This window comes from Sus scrofa, chromosome 4, assembly GCF_054392235.1.
Source record: "Sus scrofa isolate SSC_HxYL_T2T_F1_AM1 chromosome 4, Sscrofa_HxYL_maternal_Yorkshire_Landrace_v2.0, whole genome shotgun sequence".
Lineage (NCBI taxonomy): Eukaryota > Metazoa > Chordata > Mammalia > Artiodactyla > Suidae > Sus > Sus scrofa.
This window is the reverse complement of record NC_139386.1, coordinates 3,037,846-3,061,247: the sequence shown is the minus strand read 5'-3', so window position 1 is coordinate 3,061,247 and position 23,402 is coordinate 3,037,846. Positions and strand designations below refer to the sequence as shown.

Here is a 23,402-nt window from a genome sequence, read left to right as displayed (position 1 = left end):
AGAGGAGCCACTGCTGCAGTTTGGACAGCTGGGCGACAGCGAAGGTCAGGGCTGCAAAGAGCGTGAAAGGAGCGCCATTTACGTTTGGTGACTGGCGGGCCGCCGGGTCACATTGCAGACGCGGTACTTCCTCTTCATCTGCCCGCAGTGCGTTATTTCCACCTTGAGACCTGGCAACAGAGCAGCTGGTTCAACGTCCAGACTCGCTGGCCTGCGGCGCATGCCCGGGGCAGACCAGCAGTTTTTAGAGGAGCCCTGCCTACGGACCCACGTCCAGGACGCTCTGGGTGGCCCTCGGGCTGAGCCATCTCACCCATGGGGGTGTCTCTGGCCTCAGCACTGCTGGGTGGGCCCGAGGCAGGGCACTGTCTCCAAGGCAGGCCCACGTGGCCAGCTGAGAGCATGGCATCAGCCACCTCGGCCTCCTGGGCTTCCTTCAGGATTATTTTTAGCCCTGAGCACTGCCACTGGGATCAAGGTGCCCTCAGAAAGGACAGGGGCAGGGGGCGGGGCTCGGGGGGAGGGCGAGCTGCCAATTCTCCCATCACACCAAGGACCCCAGCCAGGGCACTGAACTCTGCACTGCGTTTCCTTGAGTGGAAAGCAGGCTCAGCGGGTACAGACACCACCAAGGCTGTGTCGGGGTCTGAGTTCAGGAACGTCCTGAGATGCAGCCACTCTCTGGTCCTGCACCTGTGCTTGGGCTGCGGGCACCCGACACAGAAGGTCACCGGCTATTTAGAGGGGGCTCCGGCTCTGGGAAATGGGTGTGGCTGCCCCCGCGCTCATCTGTCTGATGGCAAACTTCCCCCTCAGAAACACGCGGAGAAACAAGGACTGGGGAAACGCAGCGAGAAGCAGGGCCACCAAGGGAGGGCCAGCAGCCCTCTCGGCCCCGTGCGCCGGGCGGTTAGTTACCTTTGATTTCTTTGGTAAACTTTACCCTTTGGGAATCTGTCAGAGGTTTTTGTTGTTCTTCAATACTTTTAAAATCCAAGACTTCACACACAAACTCGATGACTGGCTGTGCCTTATAAAACGCTGTTGCCGAGACTACAGGTAGGAAAAGAGAGACAAGAGCAGAAACGTGACCTGGTCTGCCTGGTGTCCCTTCTTCCCCAGTCAATTCCCAGCGCCCAAGCCTGCTGTGGGCCAGGTAAGGAGGCCACTTGGCCTCTGCTCTCCCCACCTGCCAAGTCTGGACTCAGAGGTGGGACAGGGCAGAGGGGGCTTCACACCTGACCGCCCCCCACCCCACTCTGGTCAGGGGCAATGGGGGTGTTGGTAGGGGTTAAAGATAAAATCACCCTGAGAAGAAAGCTGGGGTTTAAAAACAAAACCCAAAACAGATGATGACAACTACTAGCCCTGAACTTTCTAGCACTTTCCACCCGTCTCATCCGAGAGCCAAGAGAGGGGCAGCTGGGAACACAGGCTCCAGACGCCCCGCACCCTGAAGCACGGTCCCTGGAGTGGGCCCTACAGCGGCTGCCACCTAACGGGCAGTGGCACAGGCACGCGGTCCCGCTCGGTGATGGCCCTGCGGCTTGGCTCACCGTCAATGTTCAGCATCATCTTCCAGAGGGAAGGCCGCACCGACTGATGGAAGCCGAACCACACTTCTCGGCCCCCGCCCAGGGGGTTGGAGCAGCCCTCAGACGCCGTGAAGAAGGAGCGGCCCACAGGGGTGTACCTGGAACGGGAGCCTGTCACGGGAGGCTGGCGGGCACACGCTCCCGCTGACCATCCTGCCTGCCTCTCTGGGGAGAACTGCTGTGACTAGGTCTCGCCCACCCGCACCCCACGGGCCCCGTGGGAGAGCCCCTTCCCATGAGCTGGGGACACACGGCCCGGCCGCAATGCCTTTCCCACAGCATGGGGCCCCGGGCACGGCACCTGGCATCCCTCCAGGCTCCCGCTCCCTCGGCTCCTCCACTGAGAAGCTCCATCCAAACTCGGGGAGGTGTGGGTGGGGACCCCGACCTCGCCTCGACAGATCCACACTCCTCAGAGGGGCCAATTACCAATGGCGTGCTCAGAGCCAGAGGCCACTGCCCGCCAGGGCACGGATCCCCAAGGGGCGACCTTGCCACCTGCTGGCCGAGTCACCAACGGGTCACGAACACAGCCCTCTTGGCTTTGCCCTTAGGAGGGTTCATCCTGCCCCTTTTCGCTATTTTCCCCAAATGAAAGACTCATCTTCTGATTATAAGGGTAACATGGTAATTAATTCAAAGGGATTCAGAAGGGAAAAAAATCACTAATTCCTGCCACTCATGTAAAAAATGTATGTGACGTTGTGACAACAACCCTTCTAGAGCTGTTTTCTTTGCGCCACCCACCCTCTTCCCATTAACGGTTCCAAACACAATGAGATTACAAGCTGGGGGGCGGGTGCTGCCAGGAGGGAGCCTGCCCTGGACCTGCGGGACACCAGGGTCGCCCTTATTTTTTTTAATTTTTTTATTTTTTAAAAATGATTTTTATTTTTTCCATTAGAGTTGGTTTACACCGTTCTGTCAACTCCCCGCCGTACAGCAAGGTGACCTGGTCACGCACACACGTCCACATTCTTTTTCTCACATTACCCCCCAGCATGCGCCATCGCAAGTGACTAGACAGAGTTCCCAGGGCCGCACGGCTCAGGGTCTCCTGGAAAGTCTAACACAGGCTTCAGGGCACCTCCACTTCCACTGCGCCCTCCCCGCCGCCTTAGAGCTGTGGTCGGTACCGGGAGAGCTCCGGGAGGAGGGGGTTCTGGGGCAGGCTTTCCTCTCTTGTGTCATCATTCCAGGAGTTTCTGAGGTTCTACTGTGTGTGGTGCGTGGGAGGACGAGGCCTCCCAGGCTGGAAACTAACGCGGTGTGGGGCGGCTGGCACATGGGGAGTCGGTGCCACTCAGTGCCTCCTGGTCAATCACCCGCCATCGAAGGGTCTACCTACCCTGTCCCAGCAAGTTCCAGTGTGGCGATGAGTGGGAAGAAAGCCACCGCACGTGAAGCATGCCAGCGGTGCCCACAGTGCTACAGGGCTCCTCCCCGTGGGGGAAGCCGGGCAGGCACAGACCTGGAACGTGGCTCCTCTGAGAGTCCCAGGTGCGAGGGTGACAGAGACAAGGACCCAGCCCCCAGGGCGGATGGAATGACCAGCACGCCCAGAGACAGGAAGGCGGCCTTTGTGAGCTCAGCGGAGAACTCGGGGGATTTATCGTTCCGTTTTCTCCCAGGCCGGCACTGCGACGGTTTTCATCACGTGAGTCCACCTGCCACCAGCACCCCAAGCCCAAGTCGGCCCCTCCCCAGACGGCCGGGCCCTCACCTCATGGACGGCAAATGCCTCATGACCACATCCAGGGCCTGGATCGTCTCGAAGGGGACGCTGGGCAGCCGCCCCGAAAGTGCATCGTGTAACGCCTGTAAGCTCACGCAGGACACCCACTTGATGGACACCTTGAAGATGCGGTCCTTCCCCTCTCCGGGCAGTGTGACCTCCAGCTCCACCTGGGGGCCCAGAGCACATGGTGACACAGGCGTCCCTCCCGAGGAGGTGCCAGGAGGCCAGGGCAGGGGGTCAGCTTCCGGAACACCCAGGCGAGGGACAGTCAGCCAGTCCTTTACCCAACCACACGCGTGGGGGCGCGCTCGGCCTGTCTCCCCACCCCGCCCCAGCGCGGTGCCTGAAGGAGGCAGGGGCATCTGGCGTTTCGTCTGAGCACCCCCACCCCGCCCCCCGGCATGTGGCTGTGGAAGAAGCAAGTGGCCACGTCAGAGGGCGCAACATGGGGCAGGGGCTGCCCAGCGGCTGCTCAGCCCGGTCTGTGCCGGCAGGCCTGAGCCGCTGCTCCTGGCACAGGGAAGGGGGCACAGGCAGTTCGCTGAGGGTCTTGGGGAGCTACCCTTTCCCCAGCGGGGCTGAGAAAACTATAGTGGGTCTGGGGTTCCTGTTTTCTGGGTCCCTTAAGAGTCCAGTGCAGTCATTTTGCAGTGAATAAACCATGAACAAAAAGCCTTCTTGGAACAGACATGACATAAAACAGAGCGAAAGGCTAACAACTGTGGATGACGTGGCTGTGCACGTCCAAGTCCTCCGACCTTGCCGTCCGGTTCAACAGCCCACAGTGAAACCTGGGCAGGTCACAGCCTGTGACTGAAGGATGTGGGCGGCGGGGACACCCCAGGCCGCTGCCCTCAGGGCTGTCTTTGCCCACCTCTGTGCAGGAGAGGCTGCGGAACCAGCACCACCAGGCACGGAAGGGGAGAGACAGCTTTAAGTACCACGAGACCCGTTAGAATGTCACGGGAAAAAATTAAAATCCTCGGCAAGACCTCAGACGATTTACACCACGGCACCGGAATTCACAACATCCCTTTCCAACAGAACCTCCTCTGCAGTGGACACTGCCCTCTCTTCAGCTGACCAGGCCACATGTGGCCACTGAGCCTTGACAAGTGGCTGGTGTGGCTGAGGAACGCAACTTCTAGCTTCATTAACTTCTAAGAGGTTGAAAAGTACTGGCCATGTGCGGCTAGTGGCCGGGGTGCTGGCCAGCGGTCTCTGCGGCAGCCTCGAGTCGAGCCCTCGAGCAAGTCCTCCCTCCCGGGCCCCCCGCCACCACCGCCACCCACCCCTTCACCCCGCCACCTAAAAGCCTGAGCGGCATTATTATTTGCTAACTGACGATCCCATCTGGAGTGATGCACATGAACCCCACTGGGCTGAAGCTGCTTCCCCGGGGACGGCACCCCAACTGAAAGGCCACGGATTATATATAGTTTATCCTTAACCACGCAAAAACTCCAGCAAGGGAGACCTACCCCATTTTACACATCAAAATACAGACACTGAGGCTGACAGTCCAGCCTGAGGCCACACAACCACGGAAGGGCAGGGGGGACTAGGCCAGGCTGACGTCCAAGGCCTGTCCACCTCCCACTCGAGGCCCAGGGGCCTGTGAGGCCTGCCCGAATCTGCTCTGTCTCAGAAGGAGTTCCGTCCTGCTGCTTCTGCACCATCGGCCTGGAAGGCTGCCCCTCTTCAGGCTCCCATCAAACTCTGAGGAGCTGCCGCATCCAAGCTCATTCATTCTTTCCCTGGACCCCCTCCCTCACCCAGCAGCCTGCGCTCAACTCCCATCCACTCCCCGGGGCTCCCCCCTTACGCACTTGCTACACCTCGTTGAGACAGCACTGGAGCCGTGACCAGACCGCACTGCTGCTCCCACGCCCTGGGTCCCAGGCGTGCTCCAGCACAGCCCACACACCAGCCCAACAGCCCCAGGTCCATCCAGGGGAGAACAGAGCAGCGAAAAGGAACAGATTTTTTCATGACGGATGGATTTTAAGTATCCAATACCGAATAAAAGAAGAAGGACACCGCAGCTTCATTTCCCGCGGAACAAAATATATAACACAGCTGATAAAACCAACGGAGAGCAGAGGGTCAGTTTAACCCACGGCAACAGGATCGTGGCTATGGGGGAGGGCAGCGGGGAGGGTTTTGTGTGGACCGAGAGAGACCTGACTCCAACGACAGCTCGAGAAGGCAGTGCCGCCTGTTGAGAAACGGCACGCCAAGGACACAGACAACAGGGGGTGGAAACCCTAGGCTAGTTTCCACCTTACACGCCGGCGTCTACAGCAGGACTTCACGCCCACCGCACAGGCCTCCACCCAGCGGAGCTCTGGTATCTGAAGAACAATTCTGTGAACTGCTACTAATTCCGTGCTGATGGACGTCCGTCCGTAAAAATACTTTTATGACACCCTGAGTGGGGACCGAGAGGGACTCAGTTTCCTTCAACAAAAGGTATTTCCATTTTAAATGCTATCTAGATATTTCTTTGTTAAGTTTTTTTTCTTTTTTTATGGCTGCACCCGCGGCATATGGAAGTTCCCAGGCGAGGGGTTGAATCGGAGCTGCAGCTGCTGGCCTACGCCACAGCCACAGCCGCAGCCACACCAGATCGGAGCCACATCTGTGACCTACACCACAGCTCATGGCAACTGGTTCCTTAACCCACTGAGCAGGGCCGGGGATCGAACCTGCATCCTCATGGCTACCAGCCCAGTTCCTAACCCGCTGAGCCCCAAGAAGAACTCCCAGTATTTACATTTTTCAATAGATTCTAGACCAGCCTCCTCTTGGCCCCTATAAAAAGGGAACAGAATAAACCTGAGGCTCCGTAACATTCTCTGCCAGTAACTACGTCTCAAGAGGCCGAGTGGTGCACACACCTAATATCTTAGGAACGATGGAGATTCAACAGAACTGTCCCCCCAGGGGCAGGGCTTCGCCTGGGCTGCGGCCAGTGGAGTCGTTCCGCACACTGAGGTGCTCCAGTCTCTCAACAGTCCCAACAAGGCAGCCTCCACAGGCAGCACCGACCAGGGTTACGCAGGGCGTGGGGGCTCCCTGCCTGTAACAGGGGACCAGGAAGGCAACCCACCCGCCTCACAGATGCCTGTGCCCACCGAGGACGCCAGCGCTGCTGAAGCTGTGACACAAGGACACTGCACCTGACCACCAGCATCAGCAGGTGGCACCACCCCAGGCCTGAAAAATGGCAAGATGACAGTGAAACTCAATCTCTCAGACAGACCAAAGCCACAGCTCAACTCCCTCTGAACGTCACCAAGGTGACAGACTGGAGCAGCAATAGGGAGAGTCCCGCCTGGTGCCGCCATGCAGCTCGGAGACAGAGACCCGGAAGCTGCCTGGCAGAGGGCAGGAAGAGAGCCTGCTCTCCACAGGGCCTTCTTGGCCCGACTCGGCTGCCGTGAGGCCAAGGCCCTGAGCTCGCTCCCACCAGTCTGCAAGGAAGGAGGGGCATCACCGGCAGGGCCTGGGGGCTGCCACTCCAGGCCACGGGCCTCTCCAGGGGTGCTTGGGCGAAGGTCTTCTGGGATGGCAGACTGTTGCCAGATGTCCGGGGACACAGTGATGGCCAGACGGGCTGGGCGCTCAGCCCATGCTCCCCTGGGGAGAGAGACGCACTCACCAAGCACCTGTTCTCCCAGCTGCTTCGAAGCACCCCGATGGAGGCTGCAGCTTCTCTGGAGGGACCCTAAACCCCAAAGGCAGCAGGAGAGCCCCGAGGAGGAGCCCCCTAAGAGGAGAGCCCCAGGGAGGAGAGTCCTGAGGAGGAGGACCCCCGAGAGGCAGGGGCCCAGGGAGGAGGGGCCCAAGGAGGAGAGCTTCACTGCCCTACTCCGACTCTCCAACCCTGTCACCCTCGGAAGGAAAACTACTCCTGAGCCCCTCCCTCCTGGCATCTAACTATAAATATGTGCAGACAAAACTGTGAATAAACTCCTTATGCTTTTCTTTCTTATACAACTTTAAACAAAACCAAATGTGCATATTAAACACGAAACTTGGTGATCAATAAATTCCAAAGGCAGAGCAGGTTAAGTTGCAAGAGGCGATCCAGCTCAGCTGGGTTCCCTCACAGCTGGAACACTGTCATTCACCTGGGGCCGTGCCAGGCCGCCGGAGCGCCACTGCTATCGCCCAGTGTCACTTGAGCCCTGAGCCCTTATCACCACCGGCCCTCCCTCAGCCTCGAGCACCCTGCTCCCTATCAGAGCACTGCACCTCAAGCCGACTGCTGGGTGCTGAAACCAGCCGCCCTGCTGGCCAGCCAGTTGGGGGAAAGGAGCTTAGTCATTTTAAGATTAGCATGAAAATGCAAACGCAAAAAAATGTACCGCCTGTGGAGAACTTGCAGGTCACTGGGCAGCAGTTTCGGCCCCTCTAAGCTCTGAGCATTCTACTTCTAGGGGACCCTGGGGCTAAGAAGCTAACCGTACAGGTCATTCTCAAAGGGAAGCAGCTTTTACATTCTCAGAGGGTTAATTGTTAAATTACTAGTTTGGGTTGTTTTTTCTTTTGCTTTTTTAAATATGCGTAAAATTATTTCTGAGCTGTGTGTCCTCTTCCTCTCCTAGAGCAGCCCACTGGTTGAAAGATGTGCCAAGAAGTGACAGTTTCCAGGCAGAAACTTTACTGCTATTTCAGTAAAGACAGGATAAGAATAAAGACAATAAGGTGACACTTCAATACAACCATGACTCCAGGGCTAAGAGGTTCTCAACTCTTTTTCTGGACTCACACAACTTCACCCTCTGCCCCTACAAACCACTGCACACGGAAAGCAGTTTCTGTGGATGGCACGATGGAGTGTACGGTCCATTAGTAGCTCCCTCCTCTGAGGAGAAGGGACTCGGTGCCAGGCACAGCCAGCCAGGCTGCCCCGTGCACTTCCAGATCCCAACAGCTCTGTGGCCTCACCTTATCCCTCCCGATGGGAAGCGGCATCGCTGTGTACAGATTCTTCCTTCCATCAAACACTGGTTTCCGATCCCCAAAGATCTGTGTTTTAAAGTGCTGAACCATATGTTCCACTATTTCCCTGAAACGAGACAGAATTCAAGAAAAAGTCAATAAAATCAGGCAAACGGCAAACGAGGATGGCACTCTTCTGACATCGGTTTTAAGCAATTTTATAAGCCCTGCGGCTCCTTTTAATAACATGACTTTCTATTTCTTTCTATACGGAATCAAACTAGAACTTTCAGTGGGTTTATGCTCATTCATTTAGTGACTCGAAAGCTGGAGAAGGGCCCCCTGCCGGGCACCGAGCAGCTCACTGCAGACACCAGCACGGAGAAGGGGGCGGATGGGGCTCCTGGTCCCCACGTGCGCACAGACCACACCGTCCACGGCGCTGACAGCTCAGGGGGGCCTGGCATGGGCCTTGTGCTCCCGTCACGTGCCATACAACGTGCCTGGGTACCATAGCTCTTTCAGTCTGGGCCCTTGAACAGAGGCCCCGAATGTTACCCAGAGCCCACACCCGGCCTGACCGAGCGGGACGGTCACATCGCAGGCCACTTGCAAGGCCGTGAGTGAGAAGGTTTGCCGTCTGCTGCTCAGGTGTGACGGCGGCAGGAACCCAGCGAGCAGAGATCTGTCCGCTGTGCTGCTTGGAGGGCTGAGCTCTCAGGGCTTCTACCTCGCCTGTCATGCCCACCCGTCCACACGGCTCACAGAGAGACCTCTGGAAACACGCCACTGATGACCAGAGACAACTCAGCTCTCCTGCTGGCCCGAGGGTCCGGGAAGCGCAGCACCTACCCAGCACCTGTCGGCATGTCTCTGCTCCCAGGAAGCCCCCACCCAGCACGTCTCCGTCAGTGTTTCAGTTCCACTCACCCGACTCTCAATAAGCACAGAGAGTGAAAGCTCTGATACCCGCCTGGCCCTAAGGTCCTTGTACGGGAGACACATCCAAAGCACTGGAGCAACCAGATGGTCAGAGGCGCAGAATCTCAGTCGTTATCAGGAAAAAGCAGCTCACGGAATGCGGTGAAGAAGGGAAGGTGGACTCTGACATCAGGAGAGCGGAGGGGAGCACACCTGAGCTCAGCCTTGCTACGAGGGGCAGCGTGTGGTCACCTCTCAGGAAGCCAGAACCAGCGAATCCTCCCATTCTTTCCTCATTCAAACTGGCTTTGCTCAGCTGACCTTCAACTGTGTTAGTGGCAGGAGGTGAGTCCCACTGCCTGTGAAGCCCCCAGGAAGATGGAGCCTCTGCTCTGCTGGCTTTACCAGGCCTCTGACACCAAGTGGGAGTTCACAGCCCTGGCTGGTATAAAGCCTCAGGGACAGCTAGGGCTGACCCGGCCTACATCCCTGCCGCTCCTGACCAGCAGCCAGGGTGCAACCTCACTGGCCGCTCCGCACACCACTCCGGGCCCAGGATGAGGCGGCGCTTCCTCCACACTGTCTCCAGACCACTGCTCCCGAAGCCGCAAGGACCCCATCTTCTTGGTCAAGACTTCACAGTCAACTCGAGGCCCAGACGGCTCCACTGGGGGGTTCTGCCCACAAAGAACAAATCATCCCACCGAACTCAAATTTATCATGAATGGAATTTAAGAGGGCACACGTCCCAACTCATTTCCTGAGGTTAGAAAAACTTTATCTCAAAACACAACAAGGTAATCATGGGACAATCTCATTTATAGACACAGAGGCAGAAACAAATTAAGAGAAGGCCCCCCCCTCCACGGCTCCTCCCTCCCCAGAATTGGAGGAAGTCAGTGAAACCAATGCGGTCCTTCCTAAATGCACCAGTAAAATATATTTCAATGAGAAATGGACTTCCCCACAGCTGCACGTGTAGGGAATGAGGGACAGGGGACAACCAGTTCCAAGTGGCATATAAAACTCTTTTATTGGGGAGTTGGCAACATCATAGGATATTAAAAAAACACCAAAACCCAACTGATATACCATATTCATGGACAAGAATATTCAGTGACCCCCAAACAAATCCATTCCTTCCATTCCAATAAAAATCCACAGGGATTAATTTTTATCTGATGGAATTTAAGAAACTAATTTTATTCTAGTTTGGAAATAGCGAACAAAGGCTAATTAGAACATTCCTAAAGAGGAACGAAGTGGACCTAGAAAAGGTACAACGACAAAGACAGTGTAGTGCTGGGGCGGGACTGACAAGCAGACCTCAGCACAAAACCAAGAGCCCAGAAAAAGATCCATGGGAGTTTCTGCTGTGGCACAGCAGAATGGGCAGGGTCTCTGCAACGCGAGGGCGCAGGTTCAAGCCCTGGCCCAGCACAGTGGGTTAAAGGATCCAGTGTTGCTGCAGCTGTGGCATAGATCACATCTGTGCCTTGGATCTGATCCGTGGCCTGGAAACTCCACATGTCACAGGGCAGCCAAAAAAGGGGAAAAAAAAAACCCCAACAAAAACACTGAAACAAAACAAAAACTGCCTTCCTTCCTGTCCTCATCCCTCTGCTTTAATTGTAGTAAATTACACATCACATAAAATCTGCCGCCACGTACAGTTCAGTGTCATCAAGTATGTCCATACTGTTTTCATACAAATTTTAGAATTATTTACTCTAAAATTTGCATGAAAACACAAAAGACTCTGAATAGTCAAAACAATCTATGTTTTTTAATTTTTATTTTATTTTACTTATTTTATTTTATTTTATTTTTTTGTCTTATTAGGGTGGTACCCATGGCATATGGAAATCCTTAGGCTAGGGGTCAAATCGGAGCTGCAGCTGCTGGCTTGAGCCACAGCCACAGCAGTGCCAGACCCAAGCCACTTCTGCGACCTACACCACAGCTCACGGCAATGCTGGATCCTTAACCCACTGAGCAAGACCAGGGATCGAATCCGTATCTTCATGGATCCTAGTTGGGTTTGTTACCGCTGAGACACAATGGGAACTCCTGCTTTTGCTATTTCTTCATTATTTTAAATGTAATTGTATTGGAGTATAGGTGATTTACCATGTTGTATTAGCTTCGGGTGTACAGCAAAGTGAATCAGTCATACATACAAATATATCCATTCTTTTTCAAAACAATCTTAAGAAGAACAAAGCTGGAGGTATCATGCTCACTGACTTCAGACTACACTACAAAACTAGAGTCATCAAAACAGTATGGTGCAGCACCAAAACAGAAATATGGGTCAGTGGAATAGAAGAGAGAGCCCAGAAACAAAACCAGCTTATATGGTCAATTATATCAATAACAAAGGAAGCAAAAATCTAGAATGACTGCAAAGATAGCCTCTTAAAAAAATGGCGTTATGAACATTGGACAGCTACATTGAAAAGAATCAATCTGAATTATTTTCTTACACCACAGAGAAAAACAAACTCAAAATGGATTAAAGAGTTACATCTAAGACCTGAAACCATAAAATTCTAGAAGAAAATATAGGCAGTATCCTCTTTGACATCATCTTAGTAGTATTTGTGGGATCTATCTCCTCAAGTTAGGGAAACAAAAGCAAAAATAAGCAAGATTACCTCAAACTGAAAGTCTTTTGCACAGCAAAGGAAACTGTCAACAAAATGAATTGAAAATTTTGTTGAATGGGAGAAGACATTGGCAAACAACATGAGATAAGGAGTTAACATCCAAAATATACGAAGAACTCATACATCAAAAAACCCCAAACAACCTAATTAAAAATGTCCACCAGGACTTCCTATCATGTCTCAGTGGCAACATGAGCTGTGGTGTAGGTCACAGACACTGCCGGGATCCTACAGCGTTGCTGTGGCTGTGGTGTAGGCCAGCAGCTGCAGCTCCGAATTGGACTCCTAGCCTGCAAACTTCCGCCTGGCTGTGGGTGCGGCCCTAAAAAGGGGGGAAAAAAAAAAAAGAAGAAGTCCACCAGAGTAGACAGTTTCCCAAAGAAGACAAACAGATGGCCCAGAGACACAGGAAAAGATGCTCAACATCACTAAATATCAGAGAAATGCAAACCAAAACCACAATGACATATAATCTCACGCCTATCAGAATGGCTGACAACAAATAAATGCCTGCGAGAACGCAGGAGAAGGGAACCCCTGTGCACTGCTGGCGGGAGTTGGTGCAGCCACTATGGAAAACAGCATGGAGGCCCCTCAGAAAGTTAAAAGAAGAGCTACCATACAATGTAACTATTCCACTTCCAGATAGTTTTTTAAAGAAAACAAACACACTAATTAGAAAAGATATACACACCCCCTATGTTGACTGCAACATTATTTACAACAGGCGAGATCTGAAAGCAACTCAACCGGGGACTGGCAGCTGAATGGATAAAGATGTAGCACACATACATACAATGGAGTTACCTAACCATAAGAAGGAACAAAATCTTGCCATTTTCAACAATGTGGATGCACCTAGAGGGTATTAAGCCTAATGAAATACATCAGACAAAGACAAATATTACACGATTTCACTTAAACATCGAATCTAAAAAATAAAAAAAGCAAACAAGAGGACTCGGACAAGAAGGTGAAGCAGAAGGACTTAAGCTCACCCTCTATCAGGGAAACACCAAAATTACAACGAACTGCTGAACAAAACAGCAAACATAACAAAACTGAAACAGACCTATACAGAGAACAAACAAGTGGTTGGCGGGGTGGGGCGGTGGGGAGGGATGAGTAAAACAGGGGAGGGAGAAAATAAGTCACTAGAACTTCTCTGAATGTATTCCTTTCCTTTGCTAATTTCTTTTTTTTTTTTTTTTGTCTTTTGTCTTTTATTTTTGTTGTTGTTGTTGTTGTTGCTATTTCTTGGGCCGCTCCCGCGGCATATGGAGGTTCCCAGGCTAGGGGTTGAATCGGAGCTGTAGCCACCGGCCTACGCCAGAGCCACAGCAACGCGGGATCCGAGCCGCGTCTGCAACCTGCACCACAGCTCACGGCAACGCCGGATCGTTAACCCACTGAGCAAGGGCAGGGACCGAACCCGCAACCTCATGGTTCCTAGTCGGATTCGTTAACCACTGCGCCACGACGGGAACTCCCCTTTGCTAATTTCTAATTACACAGGTTTTACCTTGATCATTCTCGCTGTAGATTTCATATATGAGTAATGCTGTAAGCTTGCCTAGACCAAACCACCTCTGTATCTCACTTCTCTTCTTAGAAGCAGTGTTACTCTTTTCAACCTAGGCATTTACAGAAATACAGAGGCATATAAAAAATTACAGTGTATTATTTTTTAACCACACTGCATCATGCCCATGGTTTTGGAGCTTGCCGTTTTCCCAGGTGTGTCTTTGAGACTTTCCTGGTCACTATCTATATACTAAGTGGCGGCGAGTCTAGAAATAGACATGTTATTGTATCATGTACTATAAGGTACTAGTTAAAATGACATAGTTGTCTGTTTCCAGACGTGGTATTTATACCACGAGGCTGCATTTCCCTGCCGTCCATGGCTTCACAGCCCTCCCGTGTGTTCATTTCAGCATTCCCACTGCTGATACACAGATGCTTTCTTTTTTCTTTCTCTTTTTCTCCCTTTCTTTCGCCTTTTCTTTCCTTTCTTCTCTCTTTTCTTTCTTTTTTTTTTTTTTTTTTGTCTTTTTGTTGTTGTTGTTGTTGTTGTTGTTGCTATTTCTTGGGCCGCTCCCGCGGCATATGGAGGTTCCCAGGCTAGGGGTTGAATCGGAGCTGTAGCCACCGGCCTACGCCAGAGCCACAGCAACGCGGGATCCGAGCCGCGTCTGCAACCTGCACCACAGCTCACGGCAACGCCGGATCGTTAACCCACTGAGCAAGGGCAGGGACCGAACCCGCAACCTCATGGTTCCTAGTCGGATTCGTTAACCACTGCGCCACGACGGGAACTCCTCTTCTCTCTTTTCTTTTCTCTTCCTTCCTTCCTTTCTTTCTTTCTTCCTTTCTTTTTCTTTCTTTCTTTCCTCTCTCTCTCTCTCTCCCTCTCCCCTCTCTCAACACCATATTAGACATTCTTGTTCATACCTCTTTGGGATAAACACTTAGAAGTACAGTTGGTGGATCAAAGGGTATATATATCATCTTCTGTTAATATATACACTAAGTCACCTTCTAAGAAGTCTGGACCAATGTACATCCCTCTAGTGGGCAGTACCCATAAGCAGCAGGCTGCAAATGGCACAGTCATGCTGCACCACCCTCCTCTCCGCCTGTAGAGTGAGCACTTGAGAGTGTTCTCCTGGGGCCCCTTGACAGAGCTCAAGAGGAACAAGAGGGAAAGGGCAGTAGAAAGACGTGCCCACCTTCTTCTTTCTTGTAGCCCATCCTGTGCATCTAAACAGGGTGCTGCTAATTTGGACCCATTGGCAAGGGTTCCTAGTGCTGGCTGGGAGACCCACACAGCCCACCAGTCATTGGCTGTTCTGGGTGACCATCTCTGCACCCGCAACAATACTGGAAGCATCCTAAGAAGATGGCCCTTGCCTTGTATTGAATCCCTCCCAGGGCAGCCGCTCAGGGTGATGAGGGATTGCCCTGCCAGAGATGGAGGGCGCAGCAGTCTAGGATTCACAATGACTCATCCTAATGTGTGGAGATGGCATTTTCTCTCAGTCTGGCATGAAGCCTCAGGGTTGAGTTTATTAGCTATCCCCCACGTGCACAGCACAAGGTCTTGGGAACTCAGGATGAAGACACTGACTTTGCTTTGGCAGAGACTGCGGTGTGGAGGGAGGTGGGGTGTGGAGGGCAGGGGACGCTTTGCACCACGAATTTCTTGCGCTTGGACCCTCCCCTTCCGTTCCAGTGCTGCCCTGATATGGTCAGTCGCCGGTGTGCCCCTCTCATCCCAGTAGAGTCAGGAGCTGAGTCTACCTTGTCCCCTGTGCCCCCACTGGCACAGTGCCTTCCACGTGATGGAGGTTTCGTGCGTGTCTGCTGGTTAGTAGCACAGAGGGAGAGAGAGGGACGAAGTCAAGCTAGCACAGAGGTTTTGTTAGCACACAAACTGTACTTCCAACATTTTTCCATGCTTTCACAATTGACTATAATTTTGAGATTGGACTTCAGCCAAAGTCCATCAGAATTAATAGCAAAGTGAAAAACCCTCAAGGCTCACATTTAATGAGGCAGCAACTCTCAGGCTGGCTCAAAAGCTATGGGGGCAGCATGGCACACTAGTATGCGGGCCACAAAAATGCAGCTCAAGACCCATCTTTGCTACTTACCGTTTGACATGAGGCAATTTCTAAACACTGGGTAACTTGGGAACCTTACAGTCACAACTACAACAGGAATGTGGGCGTAAAGTCAGGTAAAAACATCCACGTTAATCACCATCAGTCTTTTTCTGTTGCCAGATGACAAAGCCTTAGTCATACCTGTTTTCATAAAAGAAACCTTCTTGTTCTCTGTGGCTGACGGCATGGTGAGAGCCCAAGAGCTACCAGACCAATCAAAAGCCCAGAAAAGGCGCTTTTGCACACCTTCATTCCAGCTCTAATCTATATGCAAATCCACATAGGATTTTGTCCCCTGGAAACTCAAAATCAAACAGTCGCTGGCAGGACAATCCCTCATCACCCTGAGCGGCTGCCCTGGGAGGGATTCAATAGGAGGCAAGGGCCATCTTCTCAGGATGCTTCCAGTACTGTTGTGGGAGCAGAGATGGTCACCCAGAACAGCCAGTGACTGGTGCTGGTCTAGGTGGGTGTGTGGGTCTCCCGGCCACACACAGGAGGTATTTCAAAGCATGTAAGACATATTAAAAGATCTCAGGAGTTCCCATTTTGGCTCAGCAGAAACGAATCTGACTAGCACCCATGAGGACACAAGTTCAATCCCTGGTCTCGCTTAGTGGATTAAGGATCCAGTGTTGCTGTGAGCTGTGGTGTAGGCTGCAGACCCGGCTTGGACCTGGCGGTGCTATGGCTGTGGCATAGGCAGGCTGCTACAGCTCCAATCCAACCCCTAGCCTGGGAATCTCCACATGCCATGGGTGCAGGCCTAAAAAGACCACAAAAACAAAAACAAAAAAGCAAGCCCTCAAAAAAGGACCTTCAGGAAACAAAGCGGTTTAAACTGGTTGTGCTAAAGTTTTGGTTCAGAAACGTAATCTTTAGTAAGCTCATATTTAAGGGACCTCATAAACTATCAAGTACTGCTTCTTTGTAGACATATCCTCCGGGGAATTAATACTTAGAAGTAAAATTGGTAGGTCAATAGGTATATACTATTTTTATTTTAATACATACACAAAACCACCTTCTTAAAAGTCTAGACCAATATACATTGGCCACACCGAGTGAATCCAACTGTTTAGTTTTATAGGTAAGGGAAATGAATCCCCAAACATTCTTTCTCTCACAAAGGCTGTGATCAGGAAAACAATTTTTTTTTTTTTTTACAGTATTTTCTAAGGCACCAGCACAAAACTGTGTAGCCAATCAAACTACAACTGAGAATTCTGTTTCTGACCATGACAAAGTAAGTGGACTTATCCTAATATTCCAAACAAATGAAAAACAAGAGACAACTATTTTTGGCATTGGAAAACAGGCAGCTTAGGACTGTGATTATTAAGGGAAGGGAAAAACATGAGATAAGCCACATCTTTCACTCTGCCAGAGAGCAACTTTCAAACCACAAAATGGGGAAGGAGCATTAGAACTGCTTTAGCACTCTCATTGTGCTGAGGAGACAGAGGCAGAAGTGGCAGGAATTTGTAGGGCAGGGTAGCAGAGAAGTCTGCAAAGCCAGACTCACTCAAAGTAACATGACAGTCAACAAACACAAAATTTATCATGCATATGAATAAGCAAGGAAAGTAACAGGTAATCTAAGGGAAAGCCTGGTATTAGAAACAGACCCCGAAATGACCCATATGTTGTAATGAGCAGGTAAGAGATGCTACAATAAATATATTCTTACTAGAAATACTTTCAAGATCACAAAGAAAATGATGGGAACAATGAATGAACAGATGAGCCACCTCGGCGTTCCCATTGTGGTGCAATGGAAATGAATCTGACTAGGAACCATGAGGTTGCAGGTTCGATCCCTGGCCTCGCTCAGTGGGTTGAGGATCTGATGTTGCCCTAAGCTGTGGTGAAGGTTGCAGATGTGGCTCGGATCTGGCATTGCTGTGGCTGTGGCATAGGTTGGTGGCTATAGCTCCGATTAGATACCTAGCCTGGGAAGCTCCATATGCCGTGGGTGCAGCCCTAAAAAAAAGGACAAAAGACAAAAGACAAAAAAAAAAAAAAAAAACAAAAAAAACAACAACAACAAAAACCAGATGAGCAATCTCAGCAGAGAATGTAAGCTATGAAAAAGAACCAAATGCAAATTGTAGGACCAAAAAGTACAATATATAAACGAAAAAGACTGTTGGATGGGTACCGCAGAAGACTGGACATTACCTCTCCCGCCAAAAAAAGGGTGGATAAATCCCACTCCTGGGCATCTATCCAGAGAAAACCACGACTTGAAAAGACACCTGTACTCCGATGTTCAAGGCAGCACTCTGTTCAATAGCCAAGACATGGAAACAACCTCAATGCCCATCGACAGAGGAGTGGATCCAGAAGATGTGGTACATGTGCACAGTGGAATATCACTCAGCCATTCAAAGGAATGAAATACCGGCGTTTTTAGCAACATGGACGGACCTAGAAATTACCATGCTAAGTGAAGTCAGCCAGACAATGAGACACCAACATCAAACGCTTTCACTGACATGGGGAATCTGAAAAAAGGACAGAATGAACTTCTTTGCAGAACAGATACTGACTCACAGACTTTGAAAAACTTATGGTCTCCAAAGGAGACAATCTGGGGGAGGGGGGTGCGCTGGGGTTGGGGGATGGAAATCCTATAAAATTGGATTGTGATGATCATTGTCAACTATAAATGTAATAAATTCATTGAGTAATTAAAAAATAAAATAAAATTCAAATTAAAAAAAAATGGGTGGATAAAATGGTCTTAAAGATTACCCAAACTGTAAAAAGATGGAAAGATTTTTGTTTTTAAATCACAGGCTCAATGACTTGAAGATAATATCAAATGGTCTAACAGATACATAAATTGCAACACTGGAAACAGAGGAGGAAATGGAACAGGAAAAATATTTGAAGAAATGATATTACCAAGTACCATGAAAGATATCAATACACAAAGCCAAAAAACCCAAGGACCCCAAGAAGAAAAAATATAATGAAAACTCTACCTAGGCATAAAGAAGTCAATCAGTTAAAAAGCAAAATTAAATTGAAAATACTCAGAGGAAAAAAGACAAACGCATACAGGGGGACTACAATAAGAAAAACTGACATTTCGTGATAAACAGTTGAGGATTAAAAGACAATGCAATAATATCTTTAAGGTGCTGGGGGGAAACAACTGTCCATTTAAAACTTGGTATCTGGAATTCGCTGGTGGCTAGTTGGTTAAGGATCTGGCTTTGTCACTGCTGTGACTCAGGTTTACTACTGCGATGAGGGTTTGATCCCAGGCCCAGGAATTTCCAAAGGCCACAGGGGTGGTGAAGAATAAACAGAAACCCTCTATATTCATCAAAAATCTTTCAAAATGAGAAAATAAACACATTTGCAGATTCTAAAAAATGCTAGGAGAATTTATCACTGGCAGACTTGCACAAGATAAAAGCTTAAAAACACATTCTCCAGGAGTTCCCGTCGTGGCTCAGTGGTTAACGAATCTGACTAGGAACCACGAGGTTGCGGGTTCGATCCCTGGCCTCACTCAGTGGGTTAAGGATCCGGCGTGGCCGTGAGCTGTGGTGTAGGTCGCAGATGTGACTCAGATCCCCCGTTGCTGTGGCTCTGGCGTAGGCCGGCGGCTACAGCTCCGATTGGACCCCTAGCCTGGGAACTTCCATATGCCGCAGGAGCGGCCCAAGAAAATGGCAAAAAGACAAGCAAACAAACAAACAAAAACAAAACACATTCTTCAGGTTGAAGGGGAATGATTCCAGGTCAAAACACTGACGGACAGGAAGAAATAAAGAGAACTAGCTATGGTCATGTGCAGGTCACAAATATTACATGTGGGTTAATATGAGGTGAGGGTAAACCATTTTCTTTTCTCTCTCTTTTTTTTTTGGCCATGCCTGTGGCATGAAGAATTCTCAGGGCCAGGAATCAAACCCGTGCCACAGTGTTGACCGAGCCGCTATAGTGAAAACACTGCATATTCAACCTTCCACACCACCAGGGAACTCCCTTAATTTCTTTAAAATAACAACACTGTACCATGAGGTTTATTAACATATGCAGAAATGAAATACATGACAACAGTAGCAAAGGAATTATGCGATTGTAACAATCATATTTTATATGAAGTTGCAATATTAATGCTAAGCAGATGACACTAAGTTAAAGACACATATTGAAAACTACAGAGCAATCATTCAAAAAGCAAAAGAGGTAAAGTTAAAAACTATCAGAAGGAATGGAGTTCCCACAGTGGCTCAGTGGTTAACAAACCCGACTAGGAACCATGAGGTTGTGGGTTCGATCCCTGGCCTCGCTCAGCAGGTTAAGGATCTGGTGTTGCCTTGAGCTGTACTGTAGGTTGCAGATGTGGCTCAGATCTGGCGTTGCTGTGGCTGTGGTGTAGACCCCTAGCCTGGGAACCTCCATATGTGGGTGTGGCCTTAAAAGGACAAAAAGACAAAAAAACAAAAACAAAATTAATGGAAGGAATAAAATGAAACGCAAAAGAACATCCAACGAAACCAAAAAGAAAAGGGAAAAGAGAAATAAGAATGAAAAACAGAATAAATATTTTTGTTCTTGTTAAGTAGCAGGATGGCAGGAACTCCCCAGTGGCTCAGTGGGTTAAGGATCCGGCATTGTCCCTGCAGCAGCTTGGGTTGATGCTGTGGTACGGAATTTTGTTTTGTTTTGTTTTGTTTTTTAGGGCCACCACCCTGCAGCACATGCAAGTGTCCAGGCCAGGGGTCGAATCGGAGCTACAGGCGCCAGCCTACGCCACAGCAGTGGAACCCAAGCTACGTCTACAACCTACATGTGCTGCAAATTTGATCCCTGGCTCCAGAACGTCTACATGGCCTGGGTGAGACAGGTCAACCCCCCCCCCCCAAAAGGAGCAAGGTGGTAGACTTAAATAAAGCCAGCCACAGATAACTGCATTCTATTTAAATGAACCTAACACTCCAATTAAAAGGCAGTCATTGTCAGACTGGATAAACTAGGTCCCAATTACAGAATATCTACAAGGATGTTCTTGAAATACACACACACCTCCGTGAGTTGAAAGATTAAGAACAGAAAAAGACATATCGACCAGAAGAGTGTGACAATGCTCATGAGGCTGTACTGGTAGACAGAAAAACTTAAACAAGAGTAACTGCCAAATACACAGAAGGACATTTCCCAGAGACAAGCGGGCCAATGTACCACCGAGGACACATTAGTTATAAGTACGTATATATCTGATAAGAGAGCTTAAAACACGTGAAGTAGAAACTGATCGTATCAAAGGAAGAAACGGACAAATCCCCATCATCAGTGGACCGAAACGTCAGAAAGGATACCTGGACTGGAACGACACCATCAACCAAGTCTACCTAAGACGTATAGATTCCCACACGCCCAACAACTCCAGAATACACATTCTTTTCAAGTGTATGAAGAATGTTTAACAAGAAAAATCACATGCATTGCCATAAAATAAGTATCAGTAAATTTCCAAACACTGAAATCTTACGAAGTATGTTCCCTAACCTCAAGGAAGTTAAATTAGCAATCAACAACGACAGGGTATCAAAAAACAAAACAAAACAAAACAAAACCCCTAAAGACTTAAAGATTGGGCATTCCCGTCGTGGTGCAGCAGAAACAAATCTGACTAGGAACCATGAGGTTGCGGGTTCGATCTCTGCCCTTGCACAGTGGGTTAAGGATTGGTCGTTGCCATGAGCTGTGGTGTAGGTCGCAGACATAGCTCGGATCTGGTGTTGCTGTGGCTGTGGTGTAGGCTGGCAGCTGCAGCTCGGATTCGACCCCTAGCCTGGGAACATCCATATGACATGGGTGCGGCCCTAAAAAGCAAAAAAAAAAAAAGAAAAAAGTTAAGCATTGAATGACACATTTTAACAAAACAAAACTGAAATAAAACAGACAAAAATCAATGAATTCATAATGAAAATGAGCAAATGTCTTATATGGAGTGAAAATTAAAATGTATTAAAACTCACGCAAGTTCCTATTGTGGCTCAGCGGAAAATGAACCCAATTAGTATCCATGAGGATGCAGGGTTTGATCCCTGGCCTCGATGAATGGGTTAAGGGTCCAGTGTTGCTGTGAGCTGTGGTCTAGGGTGCAGATGCAGCTCAAATTCTGCATTTCTGTGGCTGTGGTGTAGTCCAGCAGCTACAGATCCGACTCAACCCCTAGCCTAGGACCTTCCATACGCCACAGTTGTGGATCTAAAAAGAAGGAAAAAAAAAAGGGGGGGGAGTTCCCATCATGGCTCAGTGGAAATGAATCTGACTAGTATCCATGAGGACAGAGGTTTAATCCCTGGCCTCGTTCAGTGGGTTAAGGATCCAGCATCACCGTGAGTTGTGGTGTAGGTCACAGACGTGGCTCGGATCCCATGTTGCTGTGTCTGTGGTGTAGGCCAGCAGCTACAGCTGTGATTCCACCCCTAGCCTGGGAACCTCCATATGCCTTTGGTGCGGCCCTAAAAAGCAAATAAATAAATAAAAATAAATATATAAAAAGTAATTAATTAAAAAGAAAAAAAAAACAGTTGCAATTCTCACTTTAAAAAAAAGCTGTTTGTGAAAAGATGGATATAATTAATAAACCCCTAGCAAACTTGATCAAGGAATACTACAAACAATTTTATGCCAATAAATTCAACAACAGATGAAATGGATAGATTTGAAAGGGGCAAACTACCAAAACTGACACAGAAAGAAATAGAAAAATCTGATACATGATAAAGAAATTAGGTTGAATGAAGCATTTCTACAAAGAAAACTCTAGGATGAAGTGACTTCAATGACAAATTCAGCCAAACATTTAAGAAATTACAGTTGACCCTTGAACAAGCAGAAACTTTCATTATTCTTAAAAAAAAAAAAAAAAAAAAAAGAGGGGAGTATCTTTGTAACTTTCAATAATGCAAAGATTTCTTAGCACACTGTAATAACTATTTTCAAAATTTTATAGACAAAACTACAGCAAAGTTATAAAATTCTGCTTAGTGAAAGATACCGTTAAGAATGCGAAACAGCAAAGCCTCAGAATATTGGTGAAAATATTCCCAATATAGACTTGCACCTAGAAAATATTAAAATCCTACACATCAGTATCAAAAAGACAAATGCAACCCCTCAAAATAGGGAAGAGACTTCAACAGATACTTTAGGAAAAATAACATACGAATATGATAATGATGGGTACAAGCACATGAAAAGGTGCTCAACTCATCAGTTACCAAGAAACGCAAAGTAAAACTACAGTGAGAAATCATCCACTGAAACAGCAGGAATGAAAAAGGCTGACCATACCACGGGCTGACAAGGATGTGGGGAGCCAGAGCGCTCGGCAGCGACGGGACAGTGAGACGGTACAACCTCCCTAGAAAACGACTGGGGTGTCTCATGCAGCTAAATCTGTATTACCCTTTGACCCAGCGGCTTCACCCCCAGGTGTTTACCTAAGAGACGTGAAAACGTTACGTCCACAGAAAGACGTGAACAAAGCATGTTCGCAGCACCTTCATTCACAAAAGCAAAGCCTAGAGCCCTCAGCAAGAGGACGAGGCAATGAATCATGCAATGTTCATGTCACATTTTTCAGCAATAAAAAGAAGATGCTGCTGAAGCTCCTGTTGTGGCTCAACAGGCTAAGAACCCAACGTGGTGTCCATGAGGGTGTGGTTTGATCCCTGGCCTCACGCCGTGGGTTAAGGATCCAGAGTGGCTGCAAGCAGCTACGGATACGGCTCAGATCTGGGGTGGCCGTGGCTGCGGCCTGCAGCTGCCACTGTAACTCTACCCCTGGCCCAGGAACTTCCACGTGCCACAGGTATGGCTGTAG

The 23,402-nt window shown here is 49.4% G+C and overlaps 1 protein-coding gene and 1 long non-coding RNA gene across 2 annotated transcripts in view; both read right to left on the bottom strand.

The window, feature by feature from the left end:
* Positions 1 to 23,402, bottom strand: part of AGO2 (argonaute RISC catalytic component 2) — a gene marked incomplete at its 5' end in the record, with an annotated part of 45,914 nt that overhangs the window by 21,941 nt on the left and 571 nt on the right. The window contains 5 exon segments of the mRNA NM_001194975.1: positions 83 to 170; positions 919 to 1,053; positions 1,557 to 1,693; positions 3,319 to 3,500; positions 8,290 to 8,410. Coding sequence (NP_001181904.1) covers positions 83 to 170; positions 919 to 1,053; positions 1,557 to 1,693; positions 3,319 to 3,500; positions 8,290 to 8,410 — 663 coding nt within the window.
* LOC146403644 (uncharacterized) lies at positions 16,880 to 22,451 on the bottom strand. The gene is made up of 2 exons (XR_014843316.1): positions 21,755 to 22,451; positions 16,880 to 19,196 (listed from the first exon to the last, which is right to left on the bottom strand). It is a non-coding gene; the product is annotated as an uncharacterized LOC146403644 (long non-coding RNA).